The following is a 19531-nucleotide window of genomic DNA, read 5'->3' as shown; positions in this document are numbered from 1 at the left end:
TATATATATATATATATATATCAAAAAGCATTATTACCATGTCTTGACAGAAGGAAGAGGCTAATTAAGTTCACCTCTTTTTAACAAGCTGTCACAGCAGTGATGCAGTCAAATATTCTCATAATGTTTAAAAACATCAGACAAAATCAAAGTCATTCTTCATCCTGAAAAGCAGTTCAACAAGTCCACACAATTTGCCAAAAATAGATGAAACCTTCTAACCATTTTGAACAGAACGAACCAAAATAATTCCTCAGTTTTATAGCTCAGCTTTGTCCCAGTACTAGAATAACTTACACACACACTCCCTGAAGTGATAGGATGTAACTGGCTCACACACCTCCAAGATTAAAAGGCCTCTCAGCTGGAGTGAGCAACAGCTCAACAGCCACTTGACAAATAGCAGTGGCGCTTGCAGCAAATGGGTAATAAGAGGCACGCTCTTCTGCCGTTTGAGCGAGAGGAAGGCAGCGAGGTCAGAAGGCACCAGAACACCTTTCTCGCAGAAACGGCCGGATCTGTAAAAGAGACACCATCTCTGACACGTCCCATGACTTATGTAAACAGTTAGAAATGCGCCCACACTCTCTCCGCCATCATCTTATACCTCATGGAGACGTACTCAGCCGTAGCAGGGAGGGAAGTGAGACCTCTGACGTGCCTCTAAGTACATTTGAAGCCCAGGTGAGAGTCTGAAGTTGACGTGAACGAACTGTAAATCACTTTGCAGGCCCGCCGGTAAAAAAAAAATAGAGGCCTTGTTTGGGCAAAACGTGGATTGTGAGGGTAAAAGCACACCTGGCTTAGCCAAAAAAACAACTGATGTGGAAAAAAACAGTGTTCATGCTACAACAGAGTTGCCTTTTACTTGCATACAAATCCTTTCATCTTATCGTTGTCATCATATTTTGGTTGGTGTAACATATATGGATTATCATAATTGCAATCATGGTTCTTAATCTGCTGGGTTGATTTAAACTCTCCAGTGTAAACTGTGGCATTAGTGGACAGAGCCCCTCACACACGCTTTAACACGCAGTCCAGAACACTAAAGCCCAGTGATTTTTATCGCCCGTTACGATTGATACTTGTCACAAAGCATGATATGAGCCCAGGAATCTTGAGTGAGCTAAAGCAGACTGTAGGATATTCATCTTAGGACTTTGGACACAATTTACAGAGTTCAACTGGGCGATCAATCACGCTCATTAACATGCAAAACTCATCTAAGCAAGCCAATGGGATAATGTTGACAATGTTTTGCATGGAAAATTAAAAAGAAAGAGACTGGAATCCATCAGACATGTATGATAATGGCAAAACTGAGGTTATTTAATTGTGAAAGGAATAAAAAAAACTTGTATCAACATTTATTAGCATCACAACTGAAGGACCAACCATGCTATTTTTAGACACTGTGGCTACATCCAAAAGCTGAAAAATGCTAGCTTTGGAGAATGCATTTCAAGGTAGGAAGAAATCAACATCCGAATCCAATGTTAGCTTCACCTTCTCTCCTGAGATGCCTTCATCTGATCGATTTTTGAAGGCAGCAGATGTATCCTTCGCTACCCTTGATATGCCACAAATCTGTGCGTTCAATTTCATGAAGTTAAAAAATAAAAATGGTGTCTTAAAGTTGCAGTTGGTAGTCAATTTGTGTATACAAATGTACACTGTAAAAAATAAATAGTTGAGAAAACGTAAAATAATAAGGCAACTTGATGCAGTAAGACTTTTGAGTTCTCTCAACAATAGTTTTTTAGTTCTGCTCAGTAAAGATACTTTGTTTAGTCAATGTAAATTTGTTCATGCAATGCTGATTGTCTTATTTTGCTAATAGAAAAATTCTTGTCACAGCAACTGATTTTTTTCTGTTGCCTGGATGAAAAAAAAAATGTGTAAAAAGTCATCACATTATCGAATTTATGTTTGTTTACAAATGACAAATGTTAATGGGCAACTTAGTCTAATAAGTAGACAACATTGTCTTTGCTTGTAAAACAACTCTAAGTTGGGGCAACATTTGGGGTAATTTTGTTGGTCTGACAAAGGTTTTTATGTAGTTTCAAGAAAATAGCATTTTTTAATTTTGGAGACTCAAAAGGTTTCGTAAACTGGAAAATGTGCAGTTGCATTTTTTTTACAGTGTTGGTTTCTGACCAGCCTTGTCCATATTTGATGTTATTTCTAGTGAAAAAAATTGTATTGTCGTAATCGAATCTTCGCTTAGTTATCACCAAAGCTCTCTCTGTTTGGCTGAAGAGCATAAAACCATTATGCTGCCTCAGAAGTCGGTCCAAAATCAGTTTTGTGAGGTACCCTCATGCACAAACGCTGTCTGCAAAGTCAATGCCTGATAAGGCAGCAAGGCTGAAGTCAGCTGCCTAAGTTTTCGGACGCAGCCTGTCAGAAAGTAAAATCTGCTGCAAAGAAATAATCTGCAGTCTGCAAGCATGTCACATTATAGTCACAATGAAAAGTAGCAGCAGATCTTTTCTTCATATTGTGTTGTAAATCTAAGTGTAACAAATTATTGAAAAAGAAAGTAAAATGTAGGGTGGGGAATTTTTTATTTATTTTTTTTACAACACTTGCATGCACTGCTGTATATATTATAGCGACTTAATAATAACTGGACATATACATATATATCCCACTGCTACTACTTTGATTAAAAATGACAAGGTAAAAAAAATGCATGGATAAATCATTAACAATAAGATTGATAACATGCATTTAGAAAACAGACAGGGTGAATTTGGATTTCATGCTGACTTTAAACAATGAAAAACTGATCATTCTTCCCTTATGATGAAAACACAGTCATATAGTGCTCAGAAGGCACCATGCCACGTCCCGAGAACAGTCACAGACGCCATTACAGACATAAAGTCATTACAGTGATTTAAAGCGATTTAAACCATGTGTCGCTCCGCCTTCAGAAAGAGTAGAATAGAAGACTACTTCACATTTCTGTCAGTGCGTTTTAATTAACGCCTGTGTGATAAAGGCTAATGTCACTGTGCTGGAATATGAATTCTACACTGTAGAGTTGCTAATGGTTAATGGCCTGCAGTTCTGACACCAAGGATCTAAAGATCCCCGATCTCACTGGTCCAAAATCCCACTTCACATTAGGGTTGTGCCGATAGACGATAGTATCGTGTATCGACGATAGTCAGAGATATCGACAATAGCAGATCTCTTTGTCGATAGTCAAGACGATATTAGGCTTATCTCCTATAAATTTATTAAATTATTACTATTATTATTATTAGGCAGCCTATTATAATTCGGCTATTATTATCAAATTGCCCCGCTATTTCACACGCACGCGCAAATGAGGATTAGAACCTGTAGCCGGCGAAGGAGTGTCCAACCACAAACACAGACGTACATCGTCTGCTGATATAAGATATTGCACTTAACAAGTAATCTGAACGGCCTATATTTTAACCAAGCCCTCACTAACGGAGTTTAACGGCACAGTTATGTTAGAACGCATCTCATCCTTGTTTCTGTGGCGGTGCGTCGGGCTCATCATGGGGCGCGCAGTCCGGAGCTCTGTATGACTGACGACCGTTTCATTTAACTTTACTCCAAATATATGAACTTACCTGTTTTAAATACTTTTATATTTAACATGTTCGTTTCTGTCCAATATTTAGTGTTAAACTGTTGGTCTTTAAAATAAATCTACTTTTGATTTTCACAGTTGACTGATTTTGCAGACCTTTAAGACTGATAACGTCCGTGCGCAGATGCGGTAAACTTGTCACAGGACGTGCGGTCCTAATAGCGATGTATGGCTGTTGTATCCTTTAAATGCTTTTATATGTAGCGTGTTCGTTTATGTCCAATATTTAGTGTTAAACTGTTGGTCTTTAAAATAAATCTACTTTTGATTTTCACAGTTGACTGATTTTGCAGACCTTTAAGACTGATAACGTCCGTGCGCAGATGCCGCAAGCTTGTCACAGGACGCGTGGTTCTAATAGCAATGTATGACTGTTGTATCCGAAAATATATGAACTAGCGGTTTTAAATATTTTTATATTTAACATGTTAGTTTATCAGTATGTTTGATAGTAAATTATTTTGATTATTGGTGCTTTCATGGGCTCTCTCTCGCATGCCTGCGCGGTTTAAAACACCACGTAGTTATGAAATGACCTATGACAAGTACAGAGATTCTCTCTCTTGCTCCCACTCACCCATGCACGATAATATTGTGTATCGGCGATCTCATGGGCTGGCGATATGACGATTTGAAAAATGACACTACTTCACATATCGACCTATACATTCTGACTGGGTGTGACTGTGCTTCGTCACACAGCGTTTACACTTTCAGTGTGGACAGAGATTTGCTTGTCGCTTGAAACGTATCAAGTCGTGCCTGTTTAGGATTAAAAAGCATCTGGTAAATAGCAAGAAACTGAATAAGGGAACAGAGGGGTGCCAGATGCAATATTGATTCATTCTCTGAAACCTTGCCCAAGCGTGTGCATGCAAAACCTCACACAAGTTTGAGGTGAATAAATATAAAAAAAGACTTCCTGTGTAGCCACAGCACGTATTTGGCACTGCCCGTTAATAGCTAGCACCTAGTGAGGTGTCAAACAGCACTCTCCAGTATCTACCTTAAAGCTGAAGTCTGATAGAAACTCTGCTTTTGGACCACCTCAAACAAACCGTACATCAAGAAGCACTGGATCTGATTCTATGCAAACATATTTGCATGCTAATGTTCAGGTATTTGAAAGGTAAATGCTGATTTGTCTTCCAAAAGATCAGCAAGCCTGTTTTTCTGTTACATGCAGTACTGTTCAAAACATGAGTCTGTAAGATTGTTTTATTTTTTGCTCATTTATTTGATCAAAAACACAGTAAAAAGAGTAATAGTGTATAATATTCAATATTTTATTTTAATAATTTTATTTTATTTTTATTCAACATCTTTTCAAATGCAATTTATTACTGTGATGGACATTTTCACCGGCAATTATTCCAGTCTTCACAGTGTCACATGATCCTTCATAAATCATTTTAATATGCCGATTTGCAGCTCAAGAAACATTTCTTATTATTATCAAAGCTGATAACAGTTATTGTACTTTTGTGGAGCCATGATCATTTTTTTCCCAGAACTTTTTGATGAATAGAAAGTTTAAAATAATAGCATTTATTTAAAATAGAAATATTTTGCGATATTATAAATGCCTTTACAGTCGCTTTTGATCAATTTTAGCATTCTCGCACAATAAAAGTATTAATTAATTAAACCACAAACTTTTGAATGGAAGTGTAATTCACAGGTTAAGGGAAAAATTTGCTGTGTGACTCTGGCGTGCGCACATTAACTGTGGTGCTTATGCGAAGGATGCAAGTTTGAATCTGGCTCGCAACACTTCTCGATCAGATTTCTTTCTCTCATTATCCATATTAATAAGCAGCAAAAGTAAAATTTAAAAAGCTTTAAAAAATAAGCTTCAATCAAATCAGTCTTAGAGAAATCTGAATGAACTTCACTTACCCAGAACTGATTCGACAAAACTAAAAAAACGCTTATCTCTCTCTCATCAGTTACTTTTACATAATCACTGAAGCGCACAATATCAGTTCTATCAGACCGTGATAAACGTATAAGCAAGGTTCACAGTATAACGTCCGTTGTAGTTTATCATCTGTCGTAACGTTGTGAAAACTCAATTCTAGAAGTCCAAAGCAAATCCTCCAGCTGATAAAACATATGGGGAGCGAAGGTCAAGGTCTGAGGTTCATAGTCCACCGCTCCCCTTAAAGATAAAACACTCGCCACTGTAAGGGACTGAAAACTAACAAATTATTAACAAGGGTTTGACGCATGGCTATCATAAACAACCGTTTTAAAGCTCCATTTCTGCCCACAGCAGTAACCCGATTGTGAAACTCTGTATTATGGTTGAATTAAATCTCATTCCTGGACATGATATAGAGCCGTAACATTACCCAAGTACTCCAACAGCTCATTGACGTGCTTCTGAATCGTGAACTTCTAGGATAATAATTAGAAATGACTGTGGATTTCCGCTTCTCTGTGAAGTTGGTGGACATCAACAAAAGATCTGCTGGTAAATGGCCTTGGGAGAGCACTATCCCTTTAAGCCATTAACATTCTCTATAAAACTTCTCTAGTAAAAAATGACAGCTGCAGCCCGCTCACAAAAGGGGGCAAAAAGCATCCGGCGAGAAACCTAAAACTGCCCTGCAATAAAAAAAAAAAACTTGTATGGGTTTAAGAGGTAAACAGCCCACCCAGCCCCCCAATCGAAGCTCTCTAAACGTCCCAGAACCACCTTTGTTCCTGAATTACGGCTGACAGAGGAATACACCCCCCTCAACTATGAACTTCACTGAAATGGGCGGCGAAAAAAACACACACCCTGTCACTCAAAAGCACCTCCTCCCAACCCTAAAAAAAAAAAGACGTTTGGGCAAAACTAAACGTGGTTTACTTTTATAGAACAAACTGTCCTTAAAAATCAAGGACAAAACCATCTACATCCCGTGGATCCGCTCACTTAATGATCTACAGATAAACAGAGTGATTTCAGAATACTTCCATAACTTGTGTTTTTATGATGATGCACAAGCTTTTAGTCCCTAGTATGTTCTTCTGTGATTTCCATAAAAGGGTTCATTAAATCTTTGTGGGCAAAAACAGACAAATATGAGGTATTTAGCACCTGTGCCTAGGGCTGGAAAAAAAGTTAATAAACCCAGCCTGTTCTGCATGCTGCGCAAAGAACAAAAACATCAAGAGTATATCTAGCGCTGTAATTTGAAACTCTGCTTAATTACCTCCACAAAAGCATTTGTAAATGTAAGTAATCATTCATGTTTAAATGATTATGTGTCTGAATTTAGCAGGCCAGAGCAGTGCGTCTGCTCCATGACACTCAACACATACAGCAGACAGCAGGAAATAGCACTCTGCTTGCAAGCCACATGCTTTATGTGTTGGAAATCTTGAGTTAATGGGTTTTTTTGTCTTCTATGATAAGCTCTGACTAAATATGCTTATTAAAATAGAAAATTATATACAAAATAAATACATTTTTGAAAAATATTCAGCTTTAAAAAATATATATATATATTTAGGGTTAAATGTTATTTGAAAAAATGTTTTATAAATTACACACATATATATATATATATTTAAATATTTAGATGTTTTTATTTTTTTTATTATTATTCAGGTTTAAATGTTATAAAATAATACTACAATAATATTAAAAATGGCTAAATGTTTTAGTAATTATATAAAAAAATACATATTTTTAAAATATTTTATTTTTTTAACTAATTAATCAGGGTTTGAAGTTTTCTAAAACATTCTTTATTATTAAAAAAAGGTTCGTACATTTTATTAATTTTATTATGGTTAATAAAATGTAAATATTTTCATTATGGTTAATAAAATTAAAATGTTTTCACCAAATCTTTTTGAAGACATGGACTTACAACAATTACCAAGTTATCTTAAAAAGTGCAGATTATATGAAGGATAAAGCACACAGCGCCAATAAGAACTATTTACTAACAAACCTTCGTCTGTTACTATTAAAATTAGGGCTGCACGATAAATCGCATGCGATGTTTAACACGCATCTTGTCAGTAAAGCCGGTTCTGTAATCAGCGGTAAATCTCCATCACGTGCGGGCTTTCACATGGAGAAGCATTTACTACACAGAGCCGTTGTTCACTGATGAGCTGCGCAAAACCACGTTAATAATCGCGCGATTTTTTGCGCAGCTTGTCGGTGAACAACGGCTCTGTGTAGTTAATGCTTCTCCATGTGAAAGCCCGCACGTGATGGAGATTTACCGCTGATTACAGAACCGGCTTTACTGACAAGATGCGCGTTAAATATCGCATGCGATTTATCGTGCAGCCCTAATTTTAATAGTAACAGACGAAGGTTTGTTAGTAAATAGTTCTTATTGGCGCTGTGTGCTTTATCCTTCATATAATCTGCACTTTTTAAGATAACTTGGTAATTGTTGTAAGTCCATGTCTTCAAAAAGATTTGGTGAAAACATTTTAATTTTATTAACCATAATGAAAATATTTACATTTTATTAACCATAATAAAATTAATAAAATGTACGAACCTTTTTTTAATAATAAAGAATGTTACTTTGTTTAGTCAATGTAAATTTGTTCATGCAATGCTGATTGTCTTATTTTGCTAATAGAAAAATTCTTGTCACAGCAACTGATTTTTTTCTGTTGCCTGGATGAAAAAAAAAATGTGTAAAAAGTCATCACATTATCGAATTTATGTTTGTTTACAAATGACAAATGTTAATGGGCAACTTAGTCTAATAAGTAGACAACATTGTCTTTGCTTGTAAAACAACTCTAAGTTGGGGCAACATTTGGGGTAATTTTGTTGGTCTGACAAAGGTTTTTATGTAGTTTCAAGAAAATAGCATTTTTTAATTTTGGAGACTCAAAAGGTTTCGTAAACTGGAAAATGTGCAGTTGCATTTTTTTTACAGTGTTGGTTTCTGACCAGCCTTGTCCATATTTGATGTTATTTCTAGTGAAAAAAATTGTATTGTCGTAATCGAATCTTCGCTTAGTTATCACCAAAGCTCTCTCTGTTTGGCTGAAGAGCATAAAACCATTATGCTGCCTCAGAAGTCGGTCCAAAATCAGTTTTGTGAGGTACCCTCATGCACAAACGCTGTCTGCAAAGTCAATGCCTGATAAGGCAGCAAGGCTGAAGTCAGCTGCCTAAGTTTTCGGACGCAGCCTGTCAGAAAGTAAAATCTGCTGCAAAGAAATAATCTGCAGTCTGCAAGCATGTCACATTATAGTCACAATGAAAAGTAGCAGCAGATCTTTTCTTCATATTGTGTTGTAAATCTAAGTGTAACAAATTATTGAAAAAGAAAGTAAAATGTAGGGTGGGGAATTTTTTATTTATTTTTTTTACAACACTTGCATGCACTGCTGTATATATTATAGCGACTTAATAATAACTGGACATATACATATATATCCCACTGCTACTACTTTGATTAAAAATGACAAGGTAAAAAAAATGCATGGATAAATCATTAACAATAAGATTGATAACATGCATTTAGAAAACAGACAGGGTGAATTTGGATTTCATGCTGACTTTAAACAATGAAAAACTGATCATTCTTCCCTTATGATGAAAACACAGTCATATAGTGCTCAGAAGGCACCATGCCACGTCCCGAGAACAGTCACAGACGCCATTACAGACATAAAGTCATTACAGTGATTTAAAGCGATTTAAACCATGTGTCGCTCCGCCTTCAGAAAGAGTAGAATAGAAGACTACTTCACATTTCTGTCAGTGCGTTTTAATTAACGCCTGTGTGATAAAGGCTAATGTCACTGTGCTGGAATATGAATTCTACACTGTAGAGTTGCTAATGGTTAATGGCCTGCAGTTCTGACACCAAGGATCTAAAGATCCCCGATCTCACTGGTCCAAAATCCCACTTCACATTAGGGTTGTGCCGATAGACGATAGTATCGTGTATCGACGATAGTCAGAGATATCGACAATAGCAGATCTCTTTGTCGATAGTCAAGACGATATTAGGCTTATCTCCTATAAATTTATTAAATTATTACTATTATTATTATTAGGCAGCCTATTATAATTCGGCTATTATTATCAAATTGCCCCGCTATTTCACACGCACGCGCAAATGAGGATTAGAACCTGTAGCCGGCGAAGGAGTGTCCAACCACAAACACAGACGTACATCGTCTGCTGATATAAGGTATTGCACTTAACAAGTAATCTGAACGGCCTATATTTTAACCAAGCCCTCACTAACTGAGTTTAACGCCACAGTTATGTTAGAACGCATCTCATCCTTGTTTCTGTGGCGGTGCGTCGGGCTCATCATGGGGCGCGCAGTCCGGAGCTCTGTATGACTGACGACCGTTTCATTTAACTTTACTCCAAATATATGAACTTACCTGTTTTAAATACTTTTATATTTAACATGTTCGTTTCTGTCCAATATTTAGTGTTAAACTGTTGGTCTTTAAAATAAATCTACTTTTGATTTTCACAGTTGACTGATTTTGCAGACCTTTAAGACTGATAACGTCCGTGCGCAGATGCCGCAAGCTTGTCACAGGACGCGTGGTTCTAATAGCAATGTATGACTGTTGTATCCGAAAATATATGAACTAGCGGTTTTAAATATTTTTATATTTAACATGTTAGTTTATCAGTATGTTTGATAGTAAATTATTTTGATTATTGGTGCTTTCATGGGCTCTCTCTCGCATGCCTGCGCGGTTTAAAACACCACGTAGTTATGAAATGACCTATGACAAGTACAGAGATTCTCTCTCTTGCTCCCACTCACCCATGCACGATAATATTGTGTATCGGCGATCTCATGGGCTGGCGATATGACGATTTGAAAAATGACACTACTTCACATATCGACCTATACATTCTGACTGGGTGTGACTGTGCTTCGTCACACAGCGTTTACACTTTCAGTGTGGACAGAGATTTGCTTGTCGCTTGAAACGTATCAAGTCGTGCCTGTTTAGGATTAAAAAGCATCTGGTAAATAGCAAGAAACTGAATAAGGGAACAGAGGGGTGCCAGATGCAATATTGATTCATTCTCTGAAACCTTGCCCAAGCGTGTGCATGCAAAACCTCACACAAGTTTGAGGTGAATAAATATAAAAAAAGACTTCCTGTGTAGCCACAGCACGTATTTGGCACTGCCCGTTAATAGCTAGCACCTAGTGAGGTGTCAAACAGCACTCTCCAGTATCTACCTTAAAGCTGAAGTCTGATAGAAACTCTGCTTTTGGACCACCTCAAACACACCGCACATCAAGAAGCACTGGATCTGACTATGCAAACATATTTGCATGCTAATGTTCAGGTATTTGAAAGGTAAATGCTGATTTGTCTTCCAAAAGATCAGCAAGCCTGTTTTTCTGTTACATGCAGTACTGTTCAAAACATGAGTCTGTAAGATTGTTTTATTTTTTGCTCATTTATTTGATCAAAAACACAGTAAAAAGAGTAATAGTGTATAATATTCAATATTTTATTTTAATAATTTTATTTTATTTTTATTCAACATCTTTTCAAATGCAATTTATTACTGTGATGGACATTTTCACCGGCAATTATTCCACTCTTCACAGTGTCACATGATCCTTCAGAAATCATTTTAATATGCCGATTTGCAGCTCAAGAAACATTTCTTATTATTATCAAAGCTGATAACAGTTATTGTACTTTTGTGGAGCCATGATCATTTTTTTCCCAGAACTTTTTGATGAATAGAAAGTTTAAAATAATAGCATTTATTTAAAATAGAAATATTTTGCGATATTATAAATGCCTTTACAGTCGCTTTTGATCAATTTTAGCATTCTCGCACAATAAAAGTATTAATTAATTAAACCACAAACTTTTGAATGGAAGTGTAATTCACAGGTTAAGGGAAAAATTTGCTGTGTGACTCTGGCGTGCGCACATTAACTGTGGTGCTTATGCGAAGGATGCAAGTTTGAATCTGGCTCGCAACACTTCTCGATCAGATTTCTTTCTCTCATTATCCATATTAATAAGCAGCAAAAGTAAAATTTAAAAAGCTTTAAAAAATAAGCTTCAATCAAATCAGTCTTAGAGAAATCTGAATGAACTTCACTTACCCAGAACTGATTCGACAAAACTAAAAAAACGCTTATCTCTCTCTCATCAGTTACTTTTACATAATCACTGAAGCGCACAATATCAGTTCTATCAGACCGTGATAAACGTATAAGCAAGGTTCACAGTATAACGTCCGTTGTAGTTTATCATCTGTCGTAACGTTGTGAAAACTCAATTCTAGAAGTCCAAAGCAAATCCTCCAGCTGATAAAACATATGGGGAGCGAAGGTCAAGGTCTGAGGTTCATAGTCCACCGCTCCCCTTAAAGATAAAACACTCGCCACTGTAAGGGACTGAAAACTAACAAATTATTAACAAGGGTTTGACGCATGGCTATCATAAACAACCGTTTTAAAGCTCCATTTCTGCCCACAGCAGTAACCCGATTGTGAAACTCTGTATTATGGTTGAATTAAATCTCATTCCTGGACATGATATAGAGCCGTAACATTACCCAAGTACTCCAACAGCTCATTGACGTGCTTCTGAATCGTGAACTTCTAGGATAATAATTAGAAATGACTGTGGATTTCCGCTTCTCTGTGAAGTTGGTGGACATCAACAAAAGATCTGCTGGTAAATGGCCTTGGGAGAGCACTATCCCTTTAAGCCATTAACATTCTCTATAAAACTTCTCTAGTAAAAAATGACAGCTGCAGCCCGCTCACAAAAGGGGGCAAAAAGCATCCGGCGAGAAACCTAAAACTGCCCTGCAATAAAAAAAAAAAACTTGTATGGGTTTAAGAGGTAAACAGCCCACCCAGCCCCCCAATCGAAGCTCTCTAAACGTCCCAGAACCACCTTTGTTCCTGAATTACGGCTGACAGAGGAATACACCCCCCTCAACTATGAATGTCACTTTCTCATCAAGACCATGAACTTCACTGAAATGGGCGGCGAAAAAAACACACACCCTGTCACTCAAAAGCACCTCCTCCCAACCCTAAAAAAAAAAAGACGTTTGGGCAAAACTAAACGTGGTTTACTTTTATAGAACAAACTGTCCTTAAAAATCAAGGACAAAACCATCTACATCCCGTGGATCCGCTCACTTAATGATCTACAGATAAACAGAGTGATTTCAGAATACTTCCATAACTTGTGTTTTTATGATGATGCACAAGCTTTTAGTCCCTAGTATGTTCTTCTGTGATTTCCATAAAAGGGTTCATTAAATCTTTGTGGGCAAAAACAGACAAATATGAGGTATTTAGCACCTGTGCCTAGGGCTGGAAAAAAAGTTAATAAACCCAGCCTGTTCTGCATGCTGCGCAAAGAACAAAAACATCAAGAGTATATCTAGCGCTGTAATTTGAAACTCTGCTTAATTACCTCCACAAAAGCATTTGTAAATGTAAGTAATCATTCATGTTTAAATGATTATGTGTCTGAATTTAGCAGGCCAGAGCAGTGCGTCTGCTCCATGACACTCAACACATACAGCAGACAGCAGGAAATAGCACTCTGCTTGCAAGCCACATGCTTTATGTGTTGGAAATCTTGAGTTAATGGGTTTTTTTGTCTTCTATGATAAGCTCTGACTAAATATGCTTATTAAAATAGAAAATTATATACAAAATAAATACATTTTTGAAAAATATTCAGCTTTAAAAAATATATATATATATTTAGGGTTAAATGTTATTTGAAAAAATGTTTTATAAATTACACACATATATATATGGTTTACTTTTATAGAACAAACTGTCCTTAAAAATCAAGGACAAAACCATCTACATCCCGTGGATCCGCTCACTTAATGATCTACAGATAAACAGAGAGTGATTTCAGAATACTTCCATAACTTGTGTTTTTATGATGATGCACAAGCTTTTAGTCCCTAGTATGTTCTTCTGTGATTTCCATAAAAGGGTTCATTAAATCTTTGTGGGCAAAAACAGACAAATATGAGGTATTTAGCACCTGTGCCTAGGGCTGGAAAAAAAGTTAATAAACCCAGCCTGTTCTGCATGCTGCGCAAAGAACAAAAACATCAAGAGTATATCTAGCGCTGTAATTTGAAACTCTGCTTAATTACCTCCACAAAAGCATTTGTAAATGTAAGTAATCATTCATGTTTAAATGATTATGTGTCTGAATTTAGCAGGCCAGAGCAGTGCGTCTGCTCCATGACACTCAACACATACAGCAGACAGCAGGAAATAGCACTCTGCTTGCAAGCCACATGCTTTATGTGTTGGAAATCTTGAGTTAATGGGTTTTTTTGTCTTCTATGATAAGCTCTGACTAAATATGCTTATTAAAATAGAAAATTATATACAAAATAAATACATTTTTGAAAAATATTCAGCTTTAAAAAAAATATATATATATTTAGGGTTAAATGTTATTTGAAAAAATGCTTTATAAATTACACACATATATATATATATATTTAAATATTTAGATGTTTTTATTTTTTTTATTATTATTCAGGTTTAAATGTTATAAAATAATACTACAATAATATTAAAAATGGCTAAATGTTTTAGTAATTATATAAAAAAATACATATTTTTAAAATATTTTATTTTTTTAACTAATTAATCAGGGTTTGAAGTTTTCTAAAACATTCTTTATTATTAAAAAAAGGTTCGTACATTTTATTAATTTTATTATGGTTAATAAAATGTAAATATTTTCATTATGGTTAATAAAATTAAAATGTTTTCACCAAATCTTTTTGAAGACATGGACTTACAACAATTACCAAGTTATCTTAAAAAGTGCAGATTATATGAAGGATAAAGCACACAGCGCCAATAAGAACTATTTACTAACAAACCTTCGTCTGTTACTATTAAAATTAGGGCTGCACGATAAATCGCATGCGATGTTTAACACGCATCTTGTCAGTAAATGCTTCTCCATGTGAAAGCCCGCACGTGATGGAGATTTACCGCTGATTACAGAAGCGGCTTTACTGACAAGATGCGCGTTAAATATCGCATGCGATTTATCGTGCAGCCCTAATTAAAATACATGCCTATAAAAAATATAATGGTTACACTTTATTTTAAGGTGTCCTCGTTACAGTGTAATTATATATTTAAGCACAGTAATATTAATTAACTACATGTACTTACTATATGGTTAGGGTTAGAATTAGGGTTGGCTTAGGGTTTCTTGCATGTAATTTTGCATAATTTATTGTTATTATAATAGTAAGTACATGTAACATATGCAACAAGGACACAATAAAGTGTTACCAATATAATAATTACAAATCCACATATCAATTCTGCCTTGGATTTCCCAGCATAAAAAGCCACATGCAAAGCCCAAACAAATACACCTTCACAAATAGTCTATTATGTCGCTTAGCTCTGTGGTTTTTCTAGTACTGTTCTGGGAATATTGGGGGGTTTCTGGAAACCCGGCATTCCTGCTGTCTCTCATCTCAGTGAACCGGTGGGGTGATGATGTATGTCAAGGTGTAACACGACTCCCGCATGAAAGAGCTACAGACACAATAACAGTCCTGCCTATATTCCAGAGTGAAAGCGCAGAGCATGCTGGTTATTCTTACAGTATGCGGGCCTCTGTGTATGAACTAAATCATGCGTGACTGCTCAACTTATCTTCATGCATGGCAAGAAAGCTCATATGCATAAGAGAGTAATGTGCATGATTTATTGAAGAACATGTTCATTTACCAAACCACATTCTTGCATGAGTAATAGCCATGTTTGAGACGTATAAGACAAATCCAGGTTATTAATTATTTTGAGAAGTTATACATCACGTTATCTAAATCTCCTGTCTATTAGTCTATTTTTGGCATCGCTCAGATATCACATTATCTCTACAGCCGCAAATTGCACAATGATTTCATAATCACACACTGACCGTTGGAATTTAAATGGCTCTGATCTTTTTTTAAAAATCATTAAAATCATATAAATACCGCCTTAAATATGTTTTACAAACAAAAGAAACAAAAGACATTATTTCTTACATAAAACAAAATATTTTTTGTACAATAACCGAACACTTGTTTCAAGTGAATGAGGACTGTGGCTGTCAAGCTCCAAAATGACAAAAAAAAAACAAAACACAAAAGTATAAAAGTGAACACTGTTCCGGGTTTTCTAAAGCCACGCAATAACTTTGTGTCATTCAGACCGGATTTATGTTGTTACTGAATGAAAATTTTGACATCTGTCCGATCTCTTTGCAGTTTTCATGAGAGTTTGTGAGAAAAGCAGCAATGTCTGATTAGTGAATTAATTGTTGTTTTGAGTCTTTTCAAAGAATCAGCTGCTCTAGTACACAAAACCAACGATTCAATGATCAAGTCGCAACAGTGAACATCTTAATAGAGGAGAAGTTTATCACTGAACAACAACTTCTGTAATATTTTTGGTCTGTTCAGCTCAGTTTAGAAGACTTGGAAAACAGCATATGATTAATTTAAACTTTGGTTTATGGTGCTTTTCTGTCCTTAATTAATCCAGTCAGTCTCAGATGCCATTCACTTATATTGAAAAGAACAGCCAGAATATTCTTCACAAATTTAGCTTTCGTGTTACACAGACAGAAAGTCATACAGGCTTGGAGTAGGATGAGTAAATAAAAACTAGTTTCATTTTTGGTGAACTATTCCTTTAATATGATGGACTAACATCATATGGAAACCACACCTACATTTCGCCTCAGCCGTCGATTAAAAAAAGGACATTTTTGAAACACCCGCAGCGTTTGTTCCTCTGATACAAAGTCACTTTATTATTAAATCTAGGCACTATAAATAGATTTATAATTTAATCTTGTTGCTCTGCAATGGTTTGTCACTTTCCTCAGTGAACTACTCCACTTCACAGAAAACGCCAAAGTTTGCCCAAGTTCACTTATCAACTCAACTGCTATCTCAAACACAAACGGTGCTCGCGGCATTATTTGAGACCAAAGTGCAAGGAAAAATGATAAAAATGTGTCATTTCTGCATGTAAATATTAAATTACACATGAGAAACTAAAATATTAGCTGTAACGTTAGTTAATAACGGTTTTTTTTCTTCCAATGACATGATTAAGCGGTTTACGATTTAACGAAGTCTTACAGAGTGACATCCGACGCATTTCATTTTTCGCTAAATTTTAGGCTGTTGCGCGATGTTGCTTTGCGTTTACAAATACGAAAAATCATCCTCACACATCCACTCGTCTGCATTTCTCTGTACTCCAGCCAGGAAAGTGACAGAAATGATGCGCCTGGATCCAATACCTGCACGTATACTACAGCACGAGCTTCAACTCTACTACACAGCAGTCAAAGCGCTATCAATGTCAAATGCTATAACACCTTTATCAAGAATAAAACATCTTATGAGTAAGCGCGAGATTAAATGAGGTGTCACTGTCCGAGCGCGTGCCACCGCTTTTGCACGCCCAACTTTTGTGTTTACCTTTAGTTTGATTTAAAAACAAATGTCCCGATCCACACCGTGCACTTGACTGCTGTACATTATTGATTTTGATTGCATTAGTTTCCATTCGCCACGAACGTAATCGTCCAATACAGCCACAGTCGATAATGAGCGATTTAAAGCAGTTTTATTTTTTAGCGTTCATGTTTTGTTTTTGTTTTTCTCATGCTGGGCTAAAAAGTGAACCATAAAACTCTATCTTGCATACCAAAGAAACTCGAGTGGAAAAATAAACATCTTTTAGTAGTCTGAGGGTAAACTTACCCAATGACAAGAAAGGTTTGGTTTCCATGTCTGATGGGTTAGCTCATACCAGCTGACGCGCGCGCGTTGTAAGCTGTCGGCGTCCCTCTCTGATGACAGTACAAAAGACGGATCCACGCGGTAAAAGTAAAAAGCTTTGCGATCGTGTCAAATGTTCACTTTATGGCACTACTTCTGTTTGTTCACGCTTCTGCTCGGCTCTGTCTACAACTCTCCAGTCCACACTACTGCAAAGGGACCCAGTAAAGGGGACTCCCACTGACGCTCACGCGGGCACATTTAGCAGCGACGCGTGAGGGGAACGTTAACCCCTCCTGCGCCGCTCTGCCCACGGACATAGAGAGAGTTCGGAAGAAAAAGAAACAGCGTTTGCTTGAATAAAGAGCATTGCCTGCACATGTGGTAAAACAAAGAGCCTCTAAAGTGAGAACATGTTGCCATTAATTAATTACCAACCTGTCATTAAAAGTGACTAACACTAAGAAACTATAAGAAATTAAAGAAATATGAAGAAAAGATAGATAGATAAATAGATAGATAGATAGATAGAATATAAAACCTATTATCAATTACTTTTTTTTTTTTAAAAACAACAACTTTTTAGGTGATTTTATTTCACATTTATGACTTAATGTAGGCTATGTTGATAATTTATGACAATAAATGTTTTCTATCAGTGATAATCCTTCAGCTGCATTATTTACATTTATCCCATGGCTATTATTTAAATCTTTGCTCTTTAAAGGGTTAGTTCACCCAAAAATGAAAAATGAAAGTTGTTTTCGTTCAGATCAAATCACAACAACAACAGATCCGACGTGACGCAGCTGACACAGAACAGCATACGTTGTTTACGTCCAGCGGATATTCTCCAAAATGGCGCTACAGGGTGACGCGGAGGAGACGAATTGTTGAATAAAGTCGTTTTTTTTTTTCTTTTGCGCACAAAAAGTATTCTCGTAGCTTCATATAATTGCAGTTGAACCACTGATGTCACATGGATTATTTTACCGATCTCCTTGCTACATTTCTGGACTTGGGAACATTTCAGTTGCGTTGCTGTCTATGCAGGGTCAGACGACATGAGGGTGAGTAATTAATGACAGAATTTTCATTTTTGGGTGAACTAACCCTTTAATCTGTAGTCTTAGATTATTTTAGCTGTCCACACTAGGAGATACATTAGAAGCTCTGTGATAATATGTAAATAGGTTATGGATATCATACAAAATGATTAGGTTTTTTTTTACCTGATCAAAGCACGTTGTGCTGCCCTTGTTTTCTTGAGGATGAAGGAATTGATAAAACAATGCTGTACAAATTCTGCTCTGTTTGCATGCATTTCAGGTACACTTTGTGCACAACCTCACCATGCCGTTCAAATCCATGCAATATCTAATGCCAATAACTAAAAAACCCGAATCAATGTGTCTGTTCCAGACGAATCAGACAGCTGCTGGGGAACAGGCATTGCAGCCAGTTTTCTACAACAGCATGCGGCACTACAGGATCCATATTAGCCCAGAGAGAACTAGGTAATTTCTCCAATATTACACCCTGGTCAATTGGATATCATTGCGCAGCTTTATCGTTACTTCACACGGCTGTCTGAGCTTGCCAGAGATGTGTCCAATGAGTTGTGAATAGCGCGCACATGGAAGAGGCTTTTGGTGATGTATATGAGAATTTCAAGCAGTGCGAGTAACCATGGTCTAAGAAGAAATATTGGAGGCCATCCAGAAGCAGAATACTTTGGAGGCACGACAGAAGTTTTTTTGCAAAGCTCTCTTATTTTGTTCATGCAGATAAATGTATATATACATGCAGTCCCGGAGCCATCCTGGGGGCCTACGAAAACACTGCATCGCTCGCTGAGCGTTTGAAGGTGTTCGCCGCAGTACAGCTGGGGGAATGATTCATAATTAATGCAGCACACTGCGCATTAGAGATCAAAGCCGTTTGTCTATGCTGTGCAATAAACCTAAAGCAGCCGTGACTGGGCTCAGATGAGTGTGCGTGGATGTGAGGGACACTGGTTTGTGTTTTCTCCCTTCACACCCTCCGGGTGTCACACAGACTAACAGTCTCACCACTGGGTA

General features: G+C 36.7%; 1 protein-coding gene across 3 annotated transcripts in view; it reads right to left on the bottom strand.

Annotated features, from left to right (window-relative positions):
* LOC107708356 (retinoic acid receptor RXR-alpha-A) overlaps positions 1 to 17676 on the bottom strand; it is a 124882-nt gene extending 107206 nt beyond the window's left edge. For all 3 annotated transcript variants that reach the window (XM_016512550.1, XM_016512551.1, XM_016512552.1), the window contains exon 1: positions 17433 to 17676. In XM_016512550.1, the coding sequence (XP_016368036.1) occupies positions 17433 to 17460 (28 nt within the window). In that variant the 5' untranslated portion in view covers positions 17461 to 17676. The remainder of the gene's footprint in view (positions 1 to 17432) is intronic.
* Positions 17677 to 19531: the final 1855 nt, after the last annotated feature.

This window comes from Sinocyclocheilus rhinocerous, unplaced genomic scaffold (genome assembly GCF_001515625.1).
Source record: "Sinocyclocheilus rhinocerous isolate Xijiao unplaced genomic scaffold, SAMN03320098_v1.1 scaffold1136, whole genome shotgun sequence".
In the NCBI taxonomy this organism is placed as follows: Eukaryota; Metazoa; Chordata; class Actinopteri; order Cypriniformes; family Cyprinidae; genus Sinocyclocheilus; species Sinocyclocheilus rhinocerous.
The sequence above is the reverse complement of the archived record's forward strand: the minus strand, read 5'-3'. Positions and strand labels throughout refer to the sequence as shown.